Source organism: Anomaloglossus baeobatrachus, unplaced genomic scaffold, assembly GCF_048569485.1.
Source record: "Anomaloglossus baeobatrachus isolate aAnoBae1 unplaced genomic scaffold, aAnoBae1.hap1 Scaffold_3692, whole genome shotgun sequence".
Classification (NCBI taxonomy): Eukaryota; Metazoa; Chordata; class Amphibia; order Anura; family Aromobatidae; genus Anomaloglossus; species Anomaloglossus baeobatrachus.
The window spans coordinates 13,205-32,500 of NW_027443041.1; the positions used below are offsets into that span (position 1 = coordinate 13,205).

The 19,296-nt window shown below is 54.3% G+C and overlaps 1 protein-coding gene across 1 annotated transcript in view; it reads right to left on the reverse strand.

The window, feature by feature from the left end:
- Nucleotides 1–2,201: 2,201 nt before the first annotated feature.
- LOC142274109 (tRNA wybutosine-synthesizing protein 4-like) overlaps nucleotides 2,202–19,296 on the reverse strand; it is a 22,416-nt gene continuing 5,321 nt past the window's right edge. The window contains exons 3-9 of the mRNA XM_075332552.1: nucleotides 19,165–19,261; nucleotides 18,770–19,006; nucleotides 18,280–18,483; nucleotides 17,323–17,420; nucleotides 17,027–17,214; nucleotides 15,374–15,509; nucleotides 2,202–7,979 (exon numbers count right to left, since the gene is read on the reverse strand). Coding sequence (XP_075188667.1) covers nucleotides 7,809–7,979; nucleotides 15,374–15,509; nucleotides 17,027–17,214; nucleotides 17,323–17,420; nucleotides 18,280–18,483; nucleotides 18,770–19,006; nucleotides 19,165–19,261 — 1,131 coding nt within the window. The 3' untranslated portion in view covers nucleotides 2,202–7,808. The remainder of the gene's footprint in view (nucleotides 7,980–15,373; nucleotides 15,510–17,026; nucleotides 17,215–17,322; nucleotides 17,421–18,279; nucleotides 18,484–18,769; nucleotides 19,007–19,164; nucleotides 19,262–19,296) is intronic.

Genomic DNA, 19,296 nt, shown 5'->3' on the forward strand with positions numbered 1-19,296 from the left:
GGGATCTCTGATGATTTTGCCTGGCACAAACCACACAATTTTTCATTAAGGCTTTACATGTCAGTGTCCCCAATTAATTTTTGACATTGCCATGGTCTGTACCCGATACAATTTGTTTTTCTGTCCTCCTCTCCTTCCTTCAATATCATCTAATGTTAAAACTGTGTTTACAAATTTTGCACTATGCACTTTATTTAATATTTATTTAGAAAAATTCTATAGTCCAGCTATTGGCTCAAGTCTTTCTTTTTCATGCTATTGTTGGCTGCTGCTGGCCAGTGTGGGTCCGTCCATAGTGGCTGAGTTGGTGTTTTTCCAATGGAATTTAAGTTTCTATTAGTATTGTGTATAGGATTACTGCGTGTTATACCACGGGGTCTCACAATCCCTTTCCCCTTCTTTTTTGTCCAATCCCTTTTTTTGTTTTCTAATGAGGGGTTTTAAACCTGTATTTCTAATTTTCCTTAATTTTATTGTTAATCCGTGCACATAAACATCTAGCGCAGGGGTCTCACACTCAGCTGGGTGCATGGGCCGCATATAGGAAAAACAATCCAGAGGGGCCACATTATTTGCAACACAAAGTAAACATTTTTAATGAATCCATGTTTTTTTTCTATACATCTTTGGCTCACTTTTTTAAACATTTTTTGCTTGTTTATTATAACAAACGTGCACTTTTTTTGTTAAGTTTATATATAAAAAAGCATTTTTAATGGCATAAAAAATTCATGCTTTATTATGAATTTTTGTTTACATTTTATCACCTTCTTGAAATATATTGTTTTACAATTTGCAGCATCATATAGTAATCTTAGCCAACATCTTGTAGTATTGGACGCAGCGGGCCCTGATCTTGAGCACATACCTTACCTGCTTATTGCAGCCCGTGAAGATCCCGACTCTATCCTGAGGGTCGGCGCCGGCAGGAACTTTACTGCATTTAAATCCATTTGCAGTGCCGCGAAGAGGAGCTGTGTCTGGACCAATAGCTGCTATCTGCCAATCAGATGCAAGGAAGTGACGTCGCTGTATGTGTTAGAGTTCGTGACGCCAGCCGTGGTATGTGGTAATTTGGAGTAGTACCACTGCAGTTGGGAGTACCCGGGGGTGATGGAATGGGGCAGCCAGATGTTAGAACCCTCCACGGGTAAGGGGGATGCCCCAGGACTCTGTGATGGTGATGGGGGGAGAGCTGTGGGGAGCGCAGGGGCCACTTTCGTACTCACTCAGTCCACAGAACTGACACCGACAACCGGATAAACCAAAGTTCTGGACACCGCTGCTGCTGAGGGGAGCTAGTTCCCGTCCCCGATGGCGTTGCCTGGTGATCCGTGACCTGCCTCCTGACACTAAGTTACTTCTCTGTTGGTCCCGGTAGTATGGAACCAGCCGGGTCCCACGCCCTAGTATGGCTAACTATGGGAGCTTGCTCTCAGGGTTCACGCTTGGGATTTTCTGCACAGTTTTGGTGGAAAGTCCTATCCGCCTCCTTGCGCTAGTACCCCGATTTTGGAGTGGGTTGAGAGCGGATCTTGAAGGCTCAGTTCTCGTCGGGTAAATTGTCAGGTTGCCTGAAGCTACTCCCTGACCTAGGGTCCACGTACCCCGTTGTGCCCTGGTCCCAGCCCGGTGATGGTGCAAGGCCACCGGCTGTCCTCCTCGACAGTTCCGTGCCCCTTGCCATGATCCCCTGCGACCGGGGGTCCAGCTCCTCTAGGCCCAGACCCCCGTCTGCTACCTAGACTGTTCCAAGGAGCCCGGCTCCTGACCTCCTCTCTCCTTCACTTCCAAACTACTTCTGCTCTACTCCTGACCTCCCGTTAACCAACCCCCAAAGTGGGCGACTATTTCACTCAGGCCGTCCACTGGTGTGTCTGCTGGGTGTGGTGCAGAGTGTACCGAGGATTTTAATTAGCTGATGTAGGCAACACCATATAGTTGGGGACCCATAACCAAGGAGGAGGTGGATAATGCACGGGAGGGCAGATTGCACAATACCCTGTGACGACCTGATAGTCCAGGGACGTCAGATACTCACACTTCAGTAGTCAAACCAAGCTCCGCAAAGAGCAACAAGTCAGCACCAATTGTTTATACCGTCTGATTGGACACCGGTTACTGGTAACGTTTGGCCTCACAAGGCTTCAGAGGTGCGAATAATAGAGCAAGGGGAAGAGAGCGATTACATTTTACATATTTAATCCAACAATAAGACAGTGTTTATAATAAAAAAAATATACAAATGACAAGATAATACAGTATATACAGTCACATAAAAAGGGAGAACAAAAGAAAATGATCAGACCTGTTGTAGTAATGGAGATCTTGTGAAAGGGAGCACCAATTGGAAAATGGTGCAGTATTTCCCAGTGCTCAGCAATAGTTATCGGTCAGATTCCCTATCTTAAGGATAACTGCCCCCTCAAGGAGGAGATATTAACGCCACATTTCCTTTCACAATTTTAGATTTGTATACATACGAGACATGGCATATACAACTTTATCTACCTGGCCGATAATTATGGCCTAATGGATGTCACAGCAATGCAAATGAATGCATTGTGTCGGGCATTGCCTCATGATGCCGAAAATATGTCTCCATATCTAAAGAACCTTCTCCTGTCATTAAAAACCCAATAGTCAAATCTTTTAAAGTGGTCCCGCAAAGTCTGGGACTTTGGTCATGTGGCTCTACCGCTGCATGATATTAGGAGCCGAATTACAGACGGACAGAAAAGTCACCGCACAATCTTCTTTCACATTCGTTTCGTACTGAAGAAATCACAGGAGGCGGCTCCTTTACACACCATCTGCCAGCGAGGGCCACTGAACAAATCACAGGAGGCAGCTCCTTCACACACACACACCATCTGCCAGCGAGGGTCACTGAACAAATCACAGGAGGCAGCTCCTTCACACACCATCTGCCAGCGAGGCTCACTGAACAAATCACAGGAGGCGGCTCCTTCACACACACACCATCTGCCAGCGAGGGTCACTGAACAAATCACAGGAGGCGGCTCCTTCACACACCATCTGCCAGCGAGGGCCACTGAACAAATCACAGGAGGCGGCTCCTTCACACACACCATCTGCCAGCGAGGGTCACTGAACAAATCACAGGAGGCAGCTCCTTCACACACACACACACACACACCATCTGCCAGCGAGGGTCACTGAACAAATCACAGGAGGCAGCTCCTTCACACACCATCTGCCAGCGAGGCTCACTGAACAAATCACAGGAGGCGGCTCCTTCACACACACCATCTGCCAGCGAGGCTCACTGAACTAATCACAGGAGGCGGCTCCTTCACACACACCATCTGCCAGCGAGGCTCACTGAACTAATCACAGGAGGCGGCTCCTTCACACACACCATCTGCCAGCGAGGGTCACTGAACAAATCACAGGAGGCAGCTCCTTCACACACACACACCATCTGCCAGCGAGGGTCACTGAACAAATCACAGGAGGCAGCTCCTTCACACACCATCTGCCAGCGAGGCTCACTGAACAAATCACAGGAGGCGGCTCCTTCACACACACCATCTGCCAGCGAGGCTCACTGAACTAATCACAGGAGGCGGCTCCTTCACACACACCATCTGCCAGCGAGGGTCACTGAACAAATCACAGGAGGTGGCTCCTTCACACACACACATCATCTGCCAGCGAGGGTCACTGAACAAATCACAGGAGGCGGCTCCTTCACACACACACCATCTGCCAGTGAGGGACACTGAACAAATCACAGGAGGCGGTTCCTTCACACACACCTGTGACGGGGTGTACATCAGAGCAAAGAGAGACAACAGGCCGAGGATGATCCAACAGGTTTACTAACAGGAATACAGGAACAGCACACGGCAAGTCCAAATAAAACAGATTCGGGGGCACCTCCCGATAATCCAAAGTGCCAGATCACAACGTAATAGTCCTTTTCAGAGTCCCAGAAATCCCACACAATCCACTGGACGGCGAGATCTGTCCGCAGATTCAGATCTCGCTCCCTTCCTCTTCAAAAACTCAACTCCCAACTGCATTTAGAAACAGGAGTGTATTGTCTGAGCTCGTGAGCTCGCCCCTCAAGGGTAGGGGTCTATGCAATGGTTGGGCCTACTAGAAGATTCTAGAAGGTTGGCTCCGAGATGTCTACAGGTTTGTGTAGTTGGCGTTATCCACTGCTTACGAAACAATGAGAAGTTCCCCTGGCTGTGTGGACAAGAGATAATTGCATTATGGGCCCAAAGACACAGGAGATGGGGGGGAAGGTATGGTTACTTACATCCCAAGACATAGTATTACAGCAAATACAGTGAGAAGGTAAAATACATCATGACAACACCATCTGCCAGCGAGGGCCACTGAACAAATCACAGGAGGCGGCTCCTTCACACACCATCTGCCAGTGAGGGCCACAGAACAAATCACAGGAGGCGGCTCCTTCACACACCATCTGCCAGCGAGGGCCACTGAACAAATCACAGGAGGCGGCTCCTTCACACACCATCTGCCAGCGAAGGCCACTGAACAAATCACAGGAGGCGGCTCCTTCACACACCATCTGCCAGTGAGGGCCACAGAACAAATCACAGGAGGCGGCTCCTTCACACACCATCTGCCAGCGAGGGCCACTGAACAAATCACAGGAGGCGGCTCCTTCACACACCATCTGCCAGCGAGGGCCACTGAACAAATCACAGGAGGCGGCTCCTTCACACACACACACCATCTGCCAGCGAGGGCCACTGAACAAATCACAGGAGGCGGCTCCTTCACACACCATCTGCCAGCGAGGGCCACTGAACAAATCACAGGAGGCGGCTCCTTCACACACCATCTGCCAGCGAAGGCCACTGAACAAATCACAGGAGGCGGCTCCTTCACACACACACACCATCTGCCAGCGAGGGCCACTGAACAAATCACAGGAGGCGGCTCCTTCACACACCATCTGCCAGCGAGGGCCACTGAACAAATCACAGGAGGCGGCTCCTTCACACACCATCTGCCAGTGAGGGCCACTGAACAAATCACAGGAGGCGGCTCCTTCACGCACACCATCTGCCAGCGAGGGCCACTGAACAAATCACAGGAGGCGGCTCCTTCACGCACACCATCTGCCAGCGAGGGCCACTGAACAAATCACAGTAGGCGGCTCCTTCACACACCATCTGCCAGCGAGGGCCACTGAACAAATCACAGGAGGCGGCTCCTTAACACACCATCTGCCAGTGAGGGCCACTGAACAAATAGGAGGACGAGATGGGCAGCTCTTCTTCCAATGGCCCTGATTCAGAATGTATAGAGCAGCCATGCTCCGATGCTCGATACGAGGGTGACACGTCCAATACAGGGCAGCCGGCTGATAGGTTTGCGTCCTTACAAGTAGGGCTGGAGCTTCCGCAGAGCCCACACTATGGAGAGTTCTCCTTCTCCACAGTGGCTTATACAGAGATTGCAGCTGAGGAACATCGGCAAATGCTCTTCCACTCCCAGTTTACCTGGATGAGCATGGCACCCCGATCATACACACTGGTGTCGGTCTGGACTACCAACTGCCGGGTGAGGTCTAGATCTTGTAGAACTGGCAAGGAAGGTTTTCAGCGCTGTCAAGTCAGCCATCCAGTCAACTGCTTGCAGTAGCTTCTTTTTTGTCAGGTCCATCAGAAGTTTAGCAAGGGCACTATAGTTGTGAACAAACTTTCTATTGAATCCTGCCATATCTAAGGAGGACATGACATTCTTCTAGGACTTTGGGGTATGCCAGGATGTGAATGGCATCTACCTTTCCAGGCTCTAGCTTCAGAGTTTTGCCACCCACTCGTTGGCCAAGGTACTGCACATCCGTCATGCCTATCTGGCACTTTCCTGGCTTAATGGTCAAACCAGCATCCTAGACCTGCTCGATTGCCTGCTCCAGTCACTCCAGGTGTTCCTCCTAGATGGGACTGAAGACGGCAACGTCATCCAAATAACTGACAACGGACCCATCTAGACCATTGAGCAGTTCGTTGACCAATTGCTGTAAAGTGGCAGGAACATTTCTCATGCCAAAGGGCACAATGAGGGATTTGTACCATCTGATGAGGTGATGAAAGCAGACCTCTCCTGTGCCTTCTTGGACATGGGAATCTGCCAGTAACCTCATCTCAGGTCCATGATTGTCAAATATTGGGGATTGGCTACACGATGCAGAAGCTCATCGATGCGTGGCATTTGGCATTGTGTACACATCAGGGACTGTGATGACATTTGTTCTCCTATAGTTGAGAAAGAACTGGATTGTCCTGCACTTTTTAAAAGGTCCAAGATCAAAGACGAGGCCCACAAAATGTTTGCATCACCCCAAGCATAGCATTTCATCTGTTTCCATTTTGATGTGTTTTGTCACCTCCAGGGAGACATTCAGATTGCCGGACTAGGGGGCAGGTCCTATCTACCTGGTGGATGGCTATCTGCATCTTCTCTGGTTTGCTGAACTCTAGTCGGCAGATAACACACTTTCCAGCATTCGCTGTCTCAGCAGAAGACCCTTTCTGTCCACCTAGCTATAGTCCCTCTACCACCGTCTGCCTGACATCTAATTATAGAGCAGGTATATACGGCACACCAGCGTCTAGAGCAGGGAGGTTCACCAATAAACACCTTCAAACATCTCATAAGACCCCGGGTGGCCTGTCCATGGGGCGCGGTGCAGAAAATATCAAAGAAATCCCAAGCCCTGGATTGGATGTTCTTCTGTAGAATGCTGCTCTCATCAGTCTCCTTCCCGCACTCCATGGGTAAATGCTGTCATTACAGCGGTCTCCTGTATACATGCGGTGTGTTCACACCCGGATACGCTGCGGTTTATAGATCGCCTCTTATTGCATTAGCACTTTATTCTCCTCACCATAAGATCTTTACATACATTTTATAGCCGGACACAGCTCCTCCTATTTATGCTGCTGTGTCTCTCCCTACTGTCCTGCATCATGTGTCCTCCATCATGTGTCCTCCATCATGTGTCCTCCATCATGTGTCTCTCCCTACTGTCCTCCATCATGTGTCCTCCATCATGTGTCTCTCCCTCTGTCCTCCATCATGTGTCTCTCCCTACTGTCATCCATCATGTGTCTCTCCCTACTGTCCCCCATCATGTGTCTCTCCCTACTGTCCTCCATCATGTGTCCTCCATCATGTGTCTCTCCCTACTGTCCTCCATCATGTGTCCTCCATCATGTGTCTCTCCCTACTGTCCTGCATCATGTGTCCTCCATCACGTGTCCTCCATCATGTGTCTCTCCCTACTGTCCTCCATCATGTGTCCTCCATCACGTGTCCTCCATCATGTATCTCTCCCTACTGTCCTCCATCATGTGTCCTCCATCATGTGTCTCTCCCTACTGTCCTCCATCACGTGTCCTCCATCACATGTCTCTCACTACTGTCCTCCATCACGTGTCTCTCACTACTGTCCTCCATCCCGTGTCCCTCCATCACGTGTCCTCACCTCCTATGGTTACTTCATTACTATGTAGACTTTCTACTATACTAAAAAGATACTTGTTATTTTACATTAGTAATTTTACAGTTCTTTGTCTTTTTTGTTTTTGTTTTTTCTTGCTATCCATTTTTGTGTCTTGTATTGTTATTGGGCAAGTGTCCAACATGGAGACTATGCGCTCAAGCATTGTTCTTCTGTTTTTTTTCCCTCAAGCTGGAAAGACAAGTCAGTGAGCTGCATCTGCTCCAGGGGTCGCTGGAGAAAATCATGTCATTGGGACAATAAAGGCAAAATAGGAATCTCATCTGTAATTCTACATAATAGAAGACACCGTAGATGGCAGCTCCACCACAGCCGGCTGCATGTTCAGATGAGTCCCAAAAGAGAAGCAGGTGCCTCCTCCACCCAAAACCAGCACATGCTTCCCGTCCGGCAGAAGAACAGAGCTGTGTCCATGGAGCATCAGGGGCCACTCCAGCAAGGCCTGCAAGAGAGGACGAGAGAGTTCAGACGAAAAGAACCTGCAAACGTAAGAAAGAAGGTTAAAAGGGGCCCGGAGAGAAGGAACCTGCAAGAGGGCGACAAAGGGGCCCAGAGAGAAGTAACCTGCAAGAGGGCGACAAAGGGGCCCAGAGAGAAGGAACCTGCAAGAGGGCGACAAAGGGGCCCAGAGAGAAGTAACCTGCAAGAGGGCGACAAAAGGGACCAGACAGAAGGAACCTGCAAGAGGGCGACAAAGGGGCCCAGAGAGAAGTAACCTGCAAGAAGGCGACAAAGGGGCCCGGACAGAAGGAACCTGCAAGAGGGCAACAAAGGGGCCCAGAGAGAAGGAACCTGCAAGAGGGCAACAAAGGGGCCCAGAGAGAAGGAACCTGCAAGAGGGCGACAAAGGGGCCCAGAGAGAAGTAACCTGCAAGAAGGCGACAATGGGGCCCGGACAGAAGGAACCTGCAAGAGGGGGACAAAGGGGCCCGGACAGAAGGAACCTGCAAGAGGGGGACAAAGGGGCCCAGAGAGAAGGAACCTGCAAGAGGGCGACAAAGGGGCCCAGAGAGAAGGAACCTGCAAGAGGGCGACAAAGGGGCCCAGAGAGAAGTAACCTGCAAGAGGGCGACAAAAGGGACCAGACAGAAGGAACCTGCAAGAGGGCGACAAAGGGGCCCAGAGAGAAGTAACCTGCAAGAAGGCGACAAAGGGGCCCGGACAGAAGGAACCTGCAAGAGGGGGACAAAGGGGCCCGGACAGAAGGAACCTGCAAGAGGGGGACAAAGGGGCCCGGACAGAAGGAACCTGCAAGAGGGCGACAAAGTGGCCCGGACAGAAGGAACCTGCAAGAGGGCGACAAAGGGGCCCAGAGAGAAGTAACCTGCAAGAGGGCGACAAAGGGGCCCAGAGAGAAGTAACCTGCAAGAGGGCGACAAAGGGGCCCAGAGAGAAGTAACCTGCAAGAGGGCGACAAAGGGGCCCAGAGAGAAGTAACCTGCAAGAGGGCGACAAAAGGGACCAGACAGAAGGAACCTGCAAGAGGGCGACAAAAGGGACCAGACAGAAGGAACCTGCAAGAAGGCGACAAAGGGGCCCAGAGAGAAGTAACCTGCAAGAAGGCGACAAAGGGGCCCGGACAGAAGGAACCTGCAAGAGGGGGACAAAGGGGCCCGGACAGAAGGAACCTGCAAGAGGGCGACAAAGGGGCCCGGACAGAAGGAATCTGCAAGAGGGCAACAAAGGGGACCAGACAGAAGGAACCTGCAAGAGGGCAACAAAGGGGACCAGACAGAAGGAACCTGCAAGAGGGCAACAAAGGGGACCAGACAGAAGGAACCTGCAAGAGGGCAACAAAGGGGCCCGGACAGAAGGAATCTGCAAGAGGGCAACAAAGGGGACCAGACAGAAGGAACCTGCAAGAGGGCAACAAAGGGGCCCAGAGAGAAGTAACCTGCAAGAGGGCGACAAAGCGGCCCGGACAGAAGGAACCTGCAAGAGGGCGACAAAGGGGCCCAGAGAGAAGTAACCTGCAAGAGGGCGACAAAGGGGACCAGACAGAAGGAACCTGCAAGAGGGCAACAAAGGGGACCAGACAGAAGGAACCTGCAAGAGGGCAACAAAGGGGCCCGGACAGAAGGAACCTGCAAGAGGGCAACAAAGGGGCCCAGAGAGAAGGAACCTGCAAGAGGGCAACAAAGGGGCCCAGAGAGAAGGAACCTGCAAGAGGGCGACAAAGGGGCCCAGAGAGAAGTAACCTGCAAGAGGGCGACAAAGGGGACCAGACAGAAGGAACCTGCAAGTGGGGGACAAAGGGGACCAGACAGAAGGAACCTGCAAGAGGGCGACAAAGGGGCCCAGACAGAAGGAACCTGCAAGAGGGGGACAAAGGGGCCCGGACAGAAGGAATCTGCAAGAGGGCAACAAAGGGGACCAGACAGAAGGCGCCTGCAAGAGGGCAACAAAGGGGCCCAGAGAGAAGTAACCTGCAAGAGGGCGACAAAGGGGCCCGGAGAGAAGGAACCTGCAAGAGGGCGACAAAGGGGCCCGGACAGAAGGAACCTGCAAGAGGGCAACAAAGGGGCCCAGAGAGAAGTAACCTGCAAGAGGGCGACAAAGCGGCCCGGACAGAAGGAACCTGCAAGAGGGCGACAAAGGGGACCAGACAGAAGGAACCTGCAAGAGGGCGACAAAGGGGCCCAGACAGAAGGAACCTGCAAGAGGGCAACAAAGGGGACCAGACAGAAGGAACCTGCAAGAGGGCAACAAAGGGGACCAGACAGAAGGAACCTGCAAGAGGGCGACAAAGGGGACCAGACAGAAGGAACCTGCAAGAGGGCAACAAAGGGGCCCAGAGAGAAGTAACCTGCAAGAGGGCGACAAAGGGGCCCAGAGAGAAGTAACCTGCAAGAGGGCGACAAAGGGGACCAGACAGAAGTAACCTGCAAGAGGGCGACAAAGGGGCCCAGAGAGAAGTAACCTGCAAGAGGGCGACAAAGGGGACCAGACAGAAGGAACCTGCAAGAGGGCAACAAAGGGGACCAGACAGAAGGAACCTGCAAGAGGGCGACAAAGGGGCCCAGACAGAAGGAACCTGCAAGAGGGGGACAAAGGGGCCCGGACAGAAGGAATCTGCAAGAGGGCAACAAAGGGGACCAGACAGAAGGCGCCTGCAAGAGGGCAACAAAGGGGCCCAGAGAGAAGTAACCTGCAAGAGGGCGACAAAGGGGCCCGGAGAGAAGGAACCTGCAAGAGGGCGACAAAGGGGCCCGGACAGAAGGAACCTGCAAGAGGGCAACAAAGGGGACCAGACAGAAGGAACCTGCAAGAGGGCGACAAAGGGGCCCAGAGAGAAGTAACCTGCAAGAGGGCGACAAAGGGGACCAGACAGAAGGAACCTGCAAGAGGGCAACAAAGGGGACCAGACAGAAGGAACCTGCAAGAGGGCAACAAAGGGGACCAGACAGAAGGAACCTGCAAGAGGGCAACAAAGGGGACCAGACAGAAGGAACCTGCAAGAGGGCGACAAAGGGGCCGGGAAAGAAGGAATCTGCAAGAGGGCGACAAAGGGGCCCAGAGAGAAGTAACCTGCAAGAGGGCGACAAAGGGGCCCGGACAGAAGGAACCTGCAAGAGGGGGACAAAGGGGACTCAACAGAAGGAACCTGCAAGAGGGCAACAAAGGGGACCAGACAGAAGGAACCTGCAAGAGGGCAACAAAGGGGACCAGACAGAAGGAACCTGCAAGAGGGCAACAAAGGGAACCAGACAGAAGGAACCTGCAAGAGGGCAACAAAGGGGACCAGACAGAAGGAACCTGCAAGAGGGCAACAAAGGGGACCAGAGACAAGTAACCTGCAAGAGGGCGACAAAGGGGCCCAGAGAGAAGTAACCTGCAAGAGGGCGACAAAGGGGACCAGACAGAAGAAACCTGCAAGAGGGCGACAAAGGGGCCCAGACAGAAGGAACCTGCAAGAGGGGGACAAAGGGGACCAGACAGAAGGAACCTGCAAGAGGGCAACAAAGGGGCCCGGACAGAAGGAATCTGCAAGAGGGCAACAAAGGGGACCAGACAGAAGGAACCTGCAAGAGGGCAACAAAGGGGCCCAGAGAGAAGTAACCTGCAAGAGGGCGACAAAGGGGCCCGGAGAGAAGTAACCTGCAAGAGGGCGACAAAGGGGCCCGGAGAGAAGGAACCTGCAAGAGGGCGACAAAGGGGCCCGGACAGAAGGAACCTGCAAGAGGGCAACAAAGGGGACCAGACAGAAGGAACCTGCAAGAGGGCGACAAAGGGGCCCAGAGAGAAGTAACCTGCAAGAGGGCGACAAAGGGGACCAGACAGAAGGAACCTGCAAGAGGGCAACAAAGGGGACCAGACAGAAGGAACCTGCAAGAGGGCAACAAAGGGGACCAGACAGAAGGAACCTGCAAGAGGGCAACAAAGGGGACCAGACAGAAGGAACCTGCAAGAGGGCAACAAAGGGGACCAGACAGAAGGAACCTGCAAGAGGGCAACAAAGGGGACCAGACAGAAGGAACCTGCAAGAGGGCGACAAAGGGGCCCGGAAAGAAGGAATCTGCAAGAGGGCGACAAAGGGGCCCAGAGAGAAGTAACCTGCAAGAGGGCGACAAAGGGGCCCGGAAAGAAGGAATCTGCAAGAGGGCGACAAAGGGGCCCAGAGAGAAGTAACCTGCAAGAGGGCGACAAAGGGGCCCGGACAGAAGGAACCTGCAAGAGGGCAACAAAGGGGACCAGACAGAAGGAACCTGCAAGAGGGCAACAAAGGGGCCCAGAGAGAAGTAACCTGCAAGAGGGCGACAAAGGGGACCAGACAGAAGGAACCTGCAAGAGGGCGACAAAGGGGACCAGACAGAAGGAACCTGCAAGAGGGCAACAAAGGGGACCAGACAGAAGGAACCTGCAAGAGGGCAACAAAGGGGACCAGACAGAAGGAACCTGCAAGAGGGCGACAAAGGGGCCCGGAGAGAAGTAACCTGCAAGAGGGCGACAAAGGGGCCCGGACAGAAGGAACCTGCAAGAGGGCAACAAAGGGGCCCAGAGAGAAGGAACCTGCAAGAGGGCGACAAAGGGGCCCAGACAGAAGTAACCTGCAAGAGGGCAACAAAGGGGCCTGGACAGAAGGAACCTGCAAGAGGGCAACAAAGGGGACCAGACAGAAGGAACCTGCAAGAGGGCAACAAAGGGGACCAGACAGAAGGAACCTGCAAGAGGGCAACAAAGGGGACCAGACAGAAGGAACCTGCAAGAGGGCAACAAAGGGGACCAGACAGAAGGAACCTGCAAGAGGGCGACAAAGGGGCCCGGAAAGAAGGAATCTGCAAGAGGGCGACAAAGGGGCCCAGAGAGAAGTAACCTGCAAGAGGGCAACAAAGGGGCCCGGACAGAAGGAACCTGCAAGAGGGCAACAAAGGGGCCCAGAGAGAAGTAACCTGCAAGAGGGCGACAAAGGGGACCAGACAGAAGGAACCTGCAAGAGGGCGACAAAGGGGACCAGACAGAAGGAACCTGCAAGAGGGCAACAAAGGGGACCAGACAGAAGGACCCTGTAAGAGGGCAACAAAGGGGACTCAACAGAAGGAACCTGCAAGAGGGCAACAAAGGGAACCAGACAGAAGGAACCTGCAAGAGGGCAACAAAGGGGACCAGACAGAAGGAACCTGCAAGAGGGCAACAAAGGGGACCAGACAGAAGGAACCTGCAAGAGGGCAACAAAGGGGACCAGACAGAAGGAACCTGCAAGAGGGCGACAAAGGGGCCCGGACAGAAGGAACCTGCAAGAGGGCGACAAAGGGGCCCGGAGAGAAGGAACCTGCAAAAGCAAGAGGGCAACAAAGGGGACCAGACAGAAGGAACCTGCAAAAGCAAGAGGGCAACAAAGGGGACCAGACAGAAGGAACCTGCAAGAGGGCAACAAAGGGGACCAGACAGAAGGAACCTGCAAGAGGGCGACAAAGGGGCCCAGAGAGAAGTAACCTGCAAGAGGGCGACAAAGGGGCCCGGAGAGAAGTAACCTGCAAGAGGGCGACAAAGGGGCCCGGACAGAAGGAACCTGCAAGAGGGCAACAAAGGGGACCAGACAGAAGGAACCTGCAAGAGGGCGACAAAGGGGCCCGGACAGAAGGAACCTGCAAGAGGGCGACAAAGGGGCCCGGAGAGAAGGAACCTGCAAAAGCAAGAGGGCAACAAAGGGGACCAGACAGAAGGAACCTGCAAGAGGGCAACAAAGGGGACCAGACAGAAGGAACCTGCAAGAGGGCGACAAAGGGGCCCGGAGAGAAGTAACCTGCAAGAGGGCGACAAAGGGGCCCGGACAGAAGGAACCTGCAAGAGGGCAACAAAGGGGCCCAGAGAGAAGGAACCTGCAAGAGGGCGACAAAGGGGCCCAGACAGAAGTAACCTGCAAGAGGGCAACAAAGGGGCCTGGACAGAAGGAACCTGCAAGAGGGCAACAAAGGGGACCAGACAGAAGGAACCTGCAAGAGGGCAACAAAGGGGACCAGACAGAAGGAACCTGCAAGAGGGCAACAAAGGGGACCAGACAGAAGGAACCTGCAAGAGGGCAACAAAGGGGACCAGACAGAAGGAACCTGCAAGAGGGCGACAAAGGGGCCCGGAAAGAAGGAATCTGCAAGAGGGCGACAAAGGGGCCCAGAGAGAAGTAACCTGCAAGAGGGCAACAAAGGGGCCCGGACAGAAGGAACCTGCAAGAGGGCAACAAAGGGGCCCAGAGAGAAGTAACCTGCAAGAGGGCGACAAAGGGGACCAGACAGAAGGAACCTGCAAGAGGGCGACAAAGGGGACCAGACAGAAGGAACCTGCAAGAGGGCAACAAAGGGGACCAGACAGAAGGACCCTGTAAGAGGGCAACAAAGGGGACTCAACAGAAGGAACCTGCAAGAGGGCAACAAAGGGAACCAGACAGAAGGAACCTGCAAGAGGGCAACAAAGGGGACCAGACAGAAGGAACCTGCAAGAGGGCAACAAAGGGGACCAGACAGAAGGAACCTGCAAGAGGGCAACAAAGGGGACCAGACAGAAGGAACCTGCAAGAGGGCGACAAAGGGGCCCGGACAGAAGGAACCTGCAAGAGGGCGACAAAGGGGCCCGGAGAGAAGGAACCTGCAAAAGCAAGAGGGCAACAAAGGGGACCAGACAGAAGGAACCTGCAAAAGCAAGAGGGCAACAAAGGGGACCAGACAGAAGGAACCTGCAAGAGGGCAACAAAGGGGACCAGACAGAAGGAACCTGCAAGAGGGCGACAAAGGGGCCCAGAGAGAAGTAACCTGCAAGAGGGCGACAAAGGGGCCCGGAGAGAAGTAACCTGCAAGAGGGCGACAAAGGGGCCCGGACAGAAGGAACCTGCAAGAGGGCAACAAAGGGGACCAGACAGAAGGAACCTGCAAGAGGGCGACAAAGGGGCCCGGACAGAAGGAACCTGCAAGAGGGCGACAAAGGGGCCCGGAGAGAAGGAACCTGCAAAAGCAAGAGGGCAACAAAGGGGACCAGACAGAAGGAACCTGCAAGGGCAAGCGGGTGACAAAGAGGACTAGAGAGAAGGAATCTGCAAGACCAAGAAAGATAGTGAAAAAGGAGAGCGGACAGAGGGAAACTACAAGGGCAAGAAAGAGGGCGACAGAGGACTGGAGAGAAAGAATTTGCAAGATTAAGAAATAAAGTGAAAAAGGAGACCGGCGAGAAGGAAAATACAGAGGCAAAAGGGTGACAAAGGGGACAGGAGAGAAGGAATCTGCAAGAGCAAAAAAGATGATGGCAGTGGGAGATGGAGATGCATACGGAGGGGGCGGAGGGGGATGAGGGATGGACACATCTTCGCACTTATCTCCTTCCAGACAGACATTACCACCTGTCACTTACAGAGTTTATGAGGAACTCTGCGACATGTCCAGTGATCAGATCCACAAGTGTCAGTCCCGGGACCGCCCGAGCATGGATCCACACTCCACCGAGCAGGAGCAGTTTGTCACCAATGATGTGGGAGCTGTGCGAATATCTAGGTGGAGAGGAAGATGATGGAATCACATAACCTGAATACTGATTGTGGCCCAGGTCCCACTGGCAGGAGTCCAGGAAGCGGAGATGGAGGGAGATGTTTGTGCAGCTGCACCGATGGCTCCTGTAGACACAGAGGGGCTTCTTTATCCACTGATGCATTGTGGGATTGTACACTCAAGACATCAAACAGACATCCACACATCTCTTCTTCCTGGACCCCTGTGAGACACTGGAGATAATGTAGCTCTAGAACGTAAGGAAACAACCCTGCGATCATAAACCCAACAACCATAATGAAAATAAAATGGAGTAGCTCGGTGCTCACAGAACGCGTGCCCACCCACAGTGGTGACACTCGGCCCTCACAGAAAGCGTGCCCTCCCACAGTGGTGACACTCGGCCCTCACAGAACGCATGCCCACTCATAGTGGTGACACTCAGCCCTCACAGAATGCGTGCCCACCCACAGTGGTGATACTCAGCCCTCACAGAACGCGTGCCCTCCCACAGTGGTGACACTCAGCCCTCACAGAACGCGTGTCCTCCCACAGTGGTGATACTCAGCCCTCACAGAACGCGTGCCCACCCACAGTGGTGACACTCAGCCCTCACAGAACGCGTGTCCTCCCACAGTGGTGATACTCAGCCCTCACAGAACGTGTGCCCTCCCACAGTGGTGACACTCAGCCCTCACAGAACGCGTGTCCTCCCACAGTGGTGATACTCAGCCCTCACAGAACGCGTGCCCACCCACAGTGGTGATACTCAGCCCTCACAGAACGCGTGCCCACCCACAGTGGTGATACTCAGCCCTCACAGAACGCGTGCCCACCCACAGTGGTGACACTCAGCCCTCACAGAACGCGTGCCCACCCACAGTGGTGACACTCAGCCCTCACAGAACGCGTGCCCACCCACAGTGGTGATACTCAGCCCTCACAGAACGCGTGCCCTCCCACAGTGGTGATACTCAGCCCTCACAGAACGCGTGCCCTCCCACAGTGGTGACACTCAGCCCTCACAGAACGCGTGCCCACCCACAGTGGTGATACTCAGCCCTCACAGAACGCGTGCCCTCCCACAGTGGTGACACTCAGCCCTCACAGAACGCGTGCCCACCCACAGTGGTGATACTCAGCCCTCACAGAACGCGTGCCCTCCCACAGTGGTGACACTCAGCCCTCACAGAACGCGTGTCCTCCCACAGTGGTGATACTCAGCCCTCACAGAACGCGTGCCCTCCCACAGTGGTGACACTCAGCCCTCACAGAACGCGTGTCCTCCCACAGTGGTGATACTCAGCCCTCACAGAACGCGTGCCCACCCACAGTGGTGATACTCAGCCCTCACAGAACGCGTGCCCACCCACAGTGGTGACACTCGGCCCTCACAGAACGCGTGCCCTCCCACAGTGGTGACACTCGGCCCTCACAGAACGCATGCCCACCCACAGTGGTGACAACCGGCCCTCCCAGCACATGCGCACAGTGACGCCACTTGGGCATACACACTCACCTGGGTGTCAGTGGAGGAATGGTGTCCAAATGTTTCCAGGAGAAATGAGTTTGGGCCGCCTGCAGGACACTGATGGAGCCTGAGGGGATCCCAGATGCCAGAAGTCCTCCGGATAGAACGGCACCACCTCTCCAAGGACAGGAACTGTGACTGTGACAACCTGACGGGGCTGCGCCGAGAACCGGAACCTGGCAATAGGGAAGCTAGGTCAAGCCAGGCCCGAAAACAAACCTCAGTTCACTGCAGAACATCTCACACATCACTGATTGATCCCATTGATATTACTGCTGCCGGACCTGAGCCCAGGACATGTCCTCTGTGTGCAGGAACATGGCCTCTTGAAGAGCTGCCGACTCCAGAGAGCGACCTCCGAACACAAACACATAGGAGCCACCTGAGGAAAGGATTACAGAAACGATATCAGGGGCGGGGGGGGCGGGGGGTAAGATATTATACAGACAGACGGCGCCGGCAGGGTTACACGCACGGCGCCAGGAGCCGGCAGGGTTACACGCACGGCGCCAGGAGCCGGCAGGGTTACACGCACGGCGCCAGGAGCCGGGAGGGTTACACGCACGGCGCCAGGAGCCGGGAGGGTTACACGCACGGCGCCAGGAGCCGGGAGGGTTACACGCACGGCGCCAGGAGCCGGGAGGGTTACACGCACGGCGCCAGGAGCCGGGAGGGTTACACGCACGGCGCCAGGAGCCGGGAGGGTTACACGCACGGCGCCAGGAGCCGGGAGGGTTACACGCACGGCGCCAGGAGCCGGGAGGGTTACACGCACGGCGCCAGGAGCCGGGAGGGTTACACGCACGGCGCCAGGAGCCGGGAGGGTTACACGCACGGCGCCAGGAGCCGGGAGGGTTACACGCACGGCGCCAGGAGCCGGGAGGGTTACACGCACGGCGCCAGGAGCCGGGGAGGGTTACACGCACGGCGCCAGGAGCCGGGAGGGTTACACGCACGGCGCCAGGAGCCGGGAGGGTTACACGCACGGCGCCAGGAGCCGGGAGGGTTACACGCACGGCGCCAGGAGCCGGGAGGGTTACACGCACGGCGCCAGGAGCCGGGAGGGTTACACGCACGGCGCCAGGAGCCGGGAGGGTTACACGCACGGCGTCAGGAGCCGGGAGGGTTACACGCACGGCGTCAGGAGCCGGGAGGGTTATACGCACGGCGTCAGGAGCACCCTCTCTTACTACACTACACTGTTTTTTATAACTGACCGATGTGCTTAGACCGTTCCTCACCGCAGAGCGAGACCTCCGTGGCTGTGTGCCTCCATCGCCTGAGTACCGGACGCAGATCTCGCCGTGTTGTGGTCAAGGTACCAGTCACATCATCATATGTGAGGATCTGAGCGTCAGCAGCTGGACGTGAAGGGGAGAAACGGCCACCAAGAGCCAAGAGGCCACCGCTCAGCAGGGGGGTCAGCGAGTGCAGGAGACGCCCATCTAAATGCAAGAAAACACCCCTAAGAAATGAGAGTGGAACTACCCCAATAGCATTCACCCACTGCTCCCCCAAGGCTACCCCACTGCCCCCGAGGTTACCCCACTCGCCCACTGCCCCCCCAGGCTACTCCACTCATCCATCCCTTATTCGTTAATTAATTTGCCAGTACTTCCCCCTCCCCCCACCAATTACAGGAATGGTGTCAAGGCCTCCACAGGATACCCAACCACCAAGACCTCATCCATTAATTACCCCAGGCCCATAATAACCATCATTCCTAGTTACCCCATTGTCCGGCCGTCAACTCTCTGCTCCAGACACCGTGCTCCTGTAGTAACAGGTGGACATCTCTTAATCTTTGGTGTTTGCCATCTCCTTCACCGAATCCACCAGTAGTGACTATGAGTCGTGAGGAAATCAGACAGGAGCGATGACCAAATCTACGCAAACCAACGACTGGTGGCGACAAAGGTCTGGCCACAACAGCGCCACTACAGGCCGGAGGAAGAAGAGCACTAAGGACTGGGGAGAAAACAGAAAATATCAGCGATCCACAGCGATAACAGACAGGACAGATGAGATCCCCCCAACAGAAGAGATCCCCCCTACAGATACAGATAGTGACAGGATACATGAGATCACCCCTACAGAGAAGATCCCACTTCCAGCAATATTGGTACCTGCAGATCCACAGAGGGGCCGCAGTGCTGGAGCGTCCGCCAGGTCTCCTCGTGATGCCACCAGGATGAAATAGTGAGAGCACTTCAGATGGAGCTCCTGTAGAGTATATATCACTGTGTATACAATGTGAT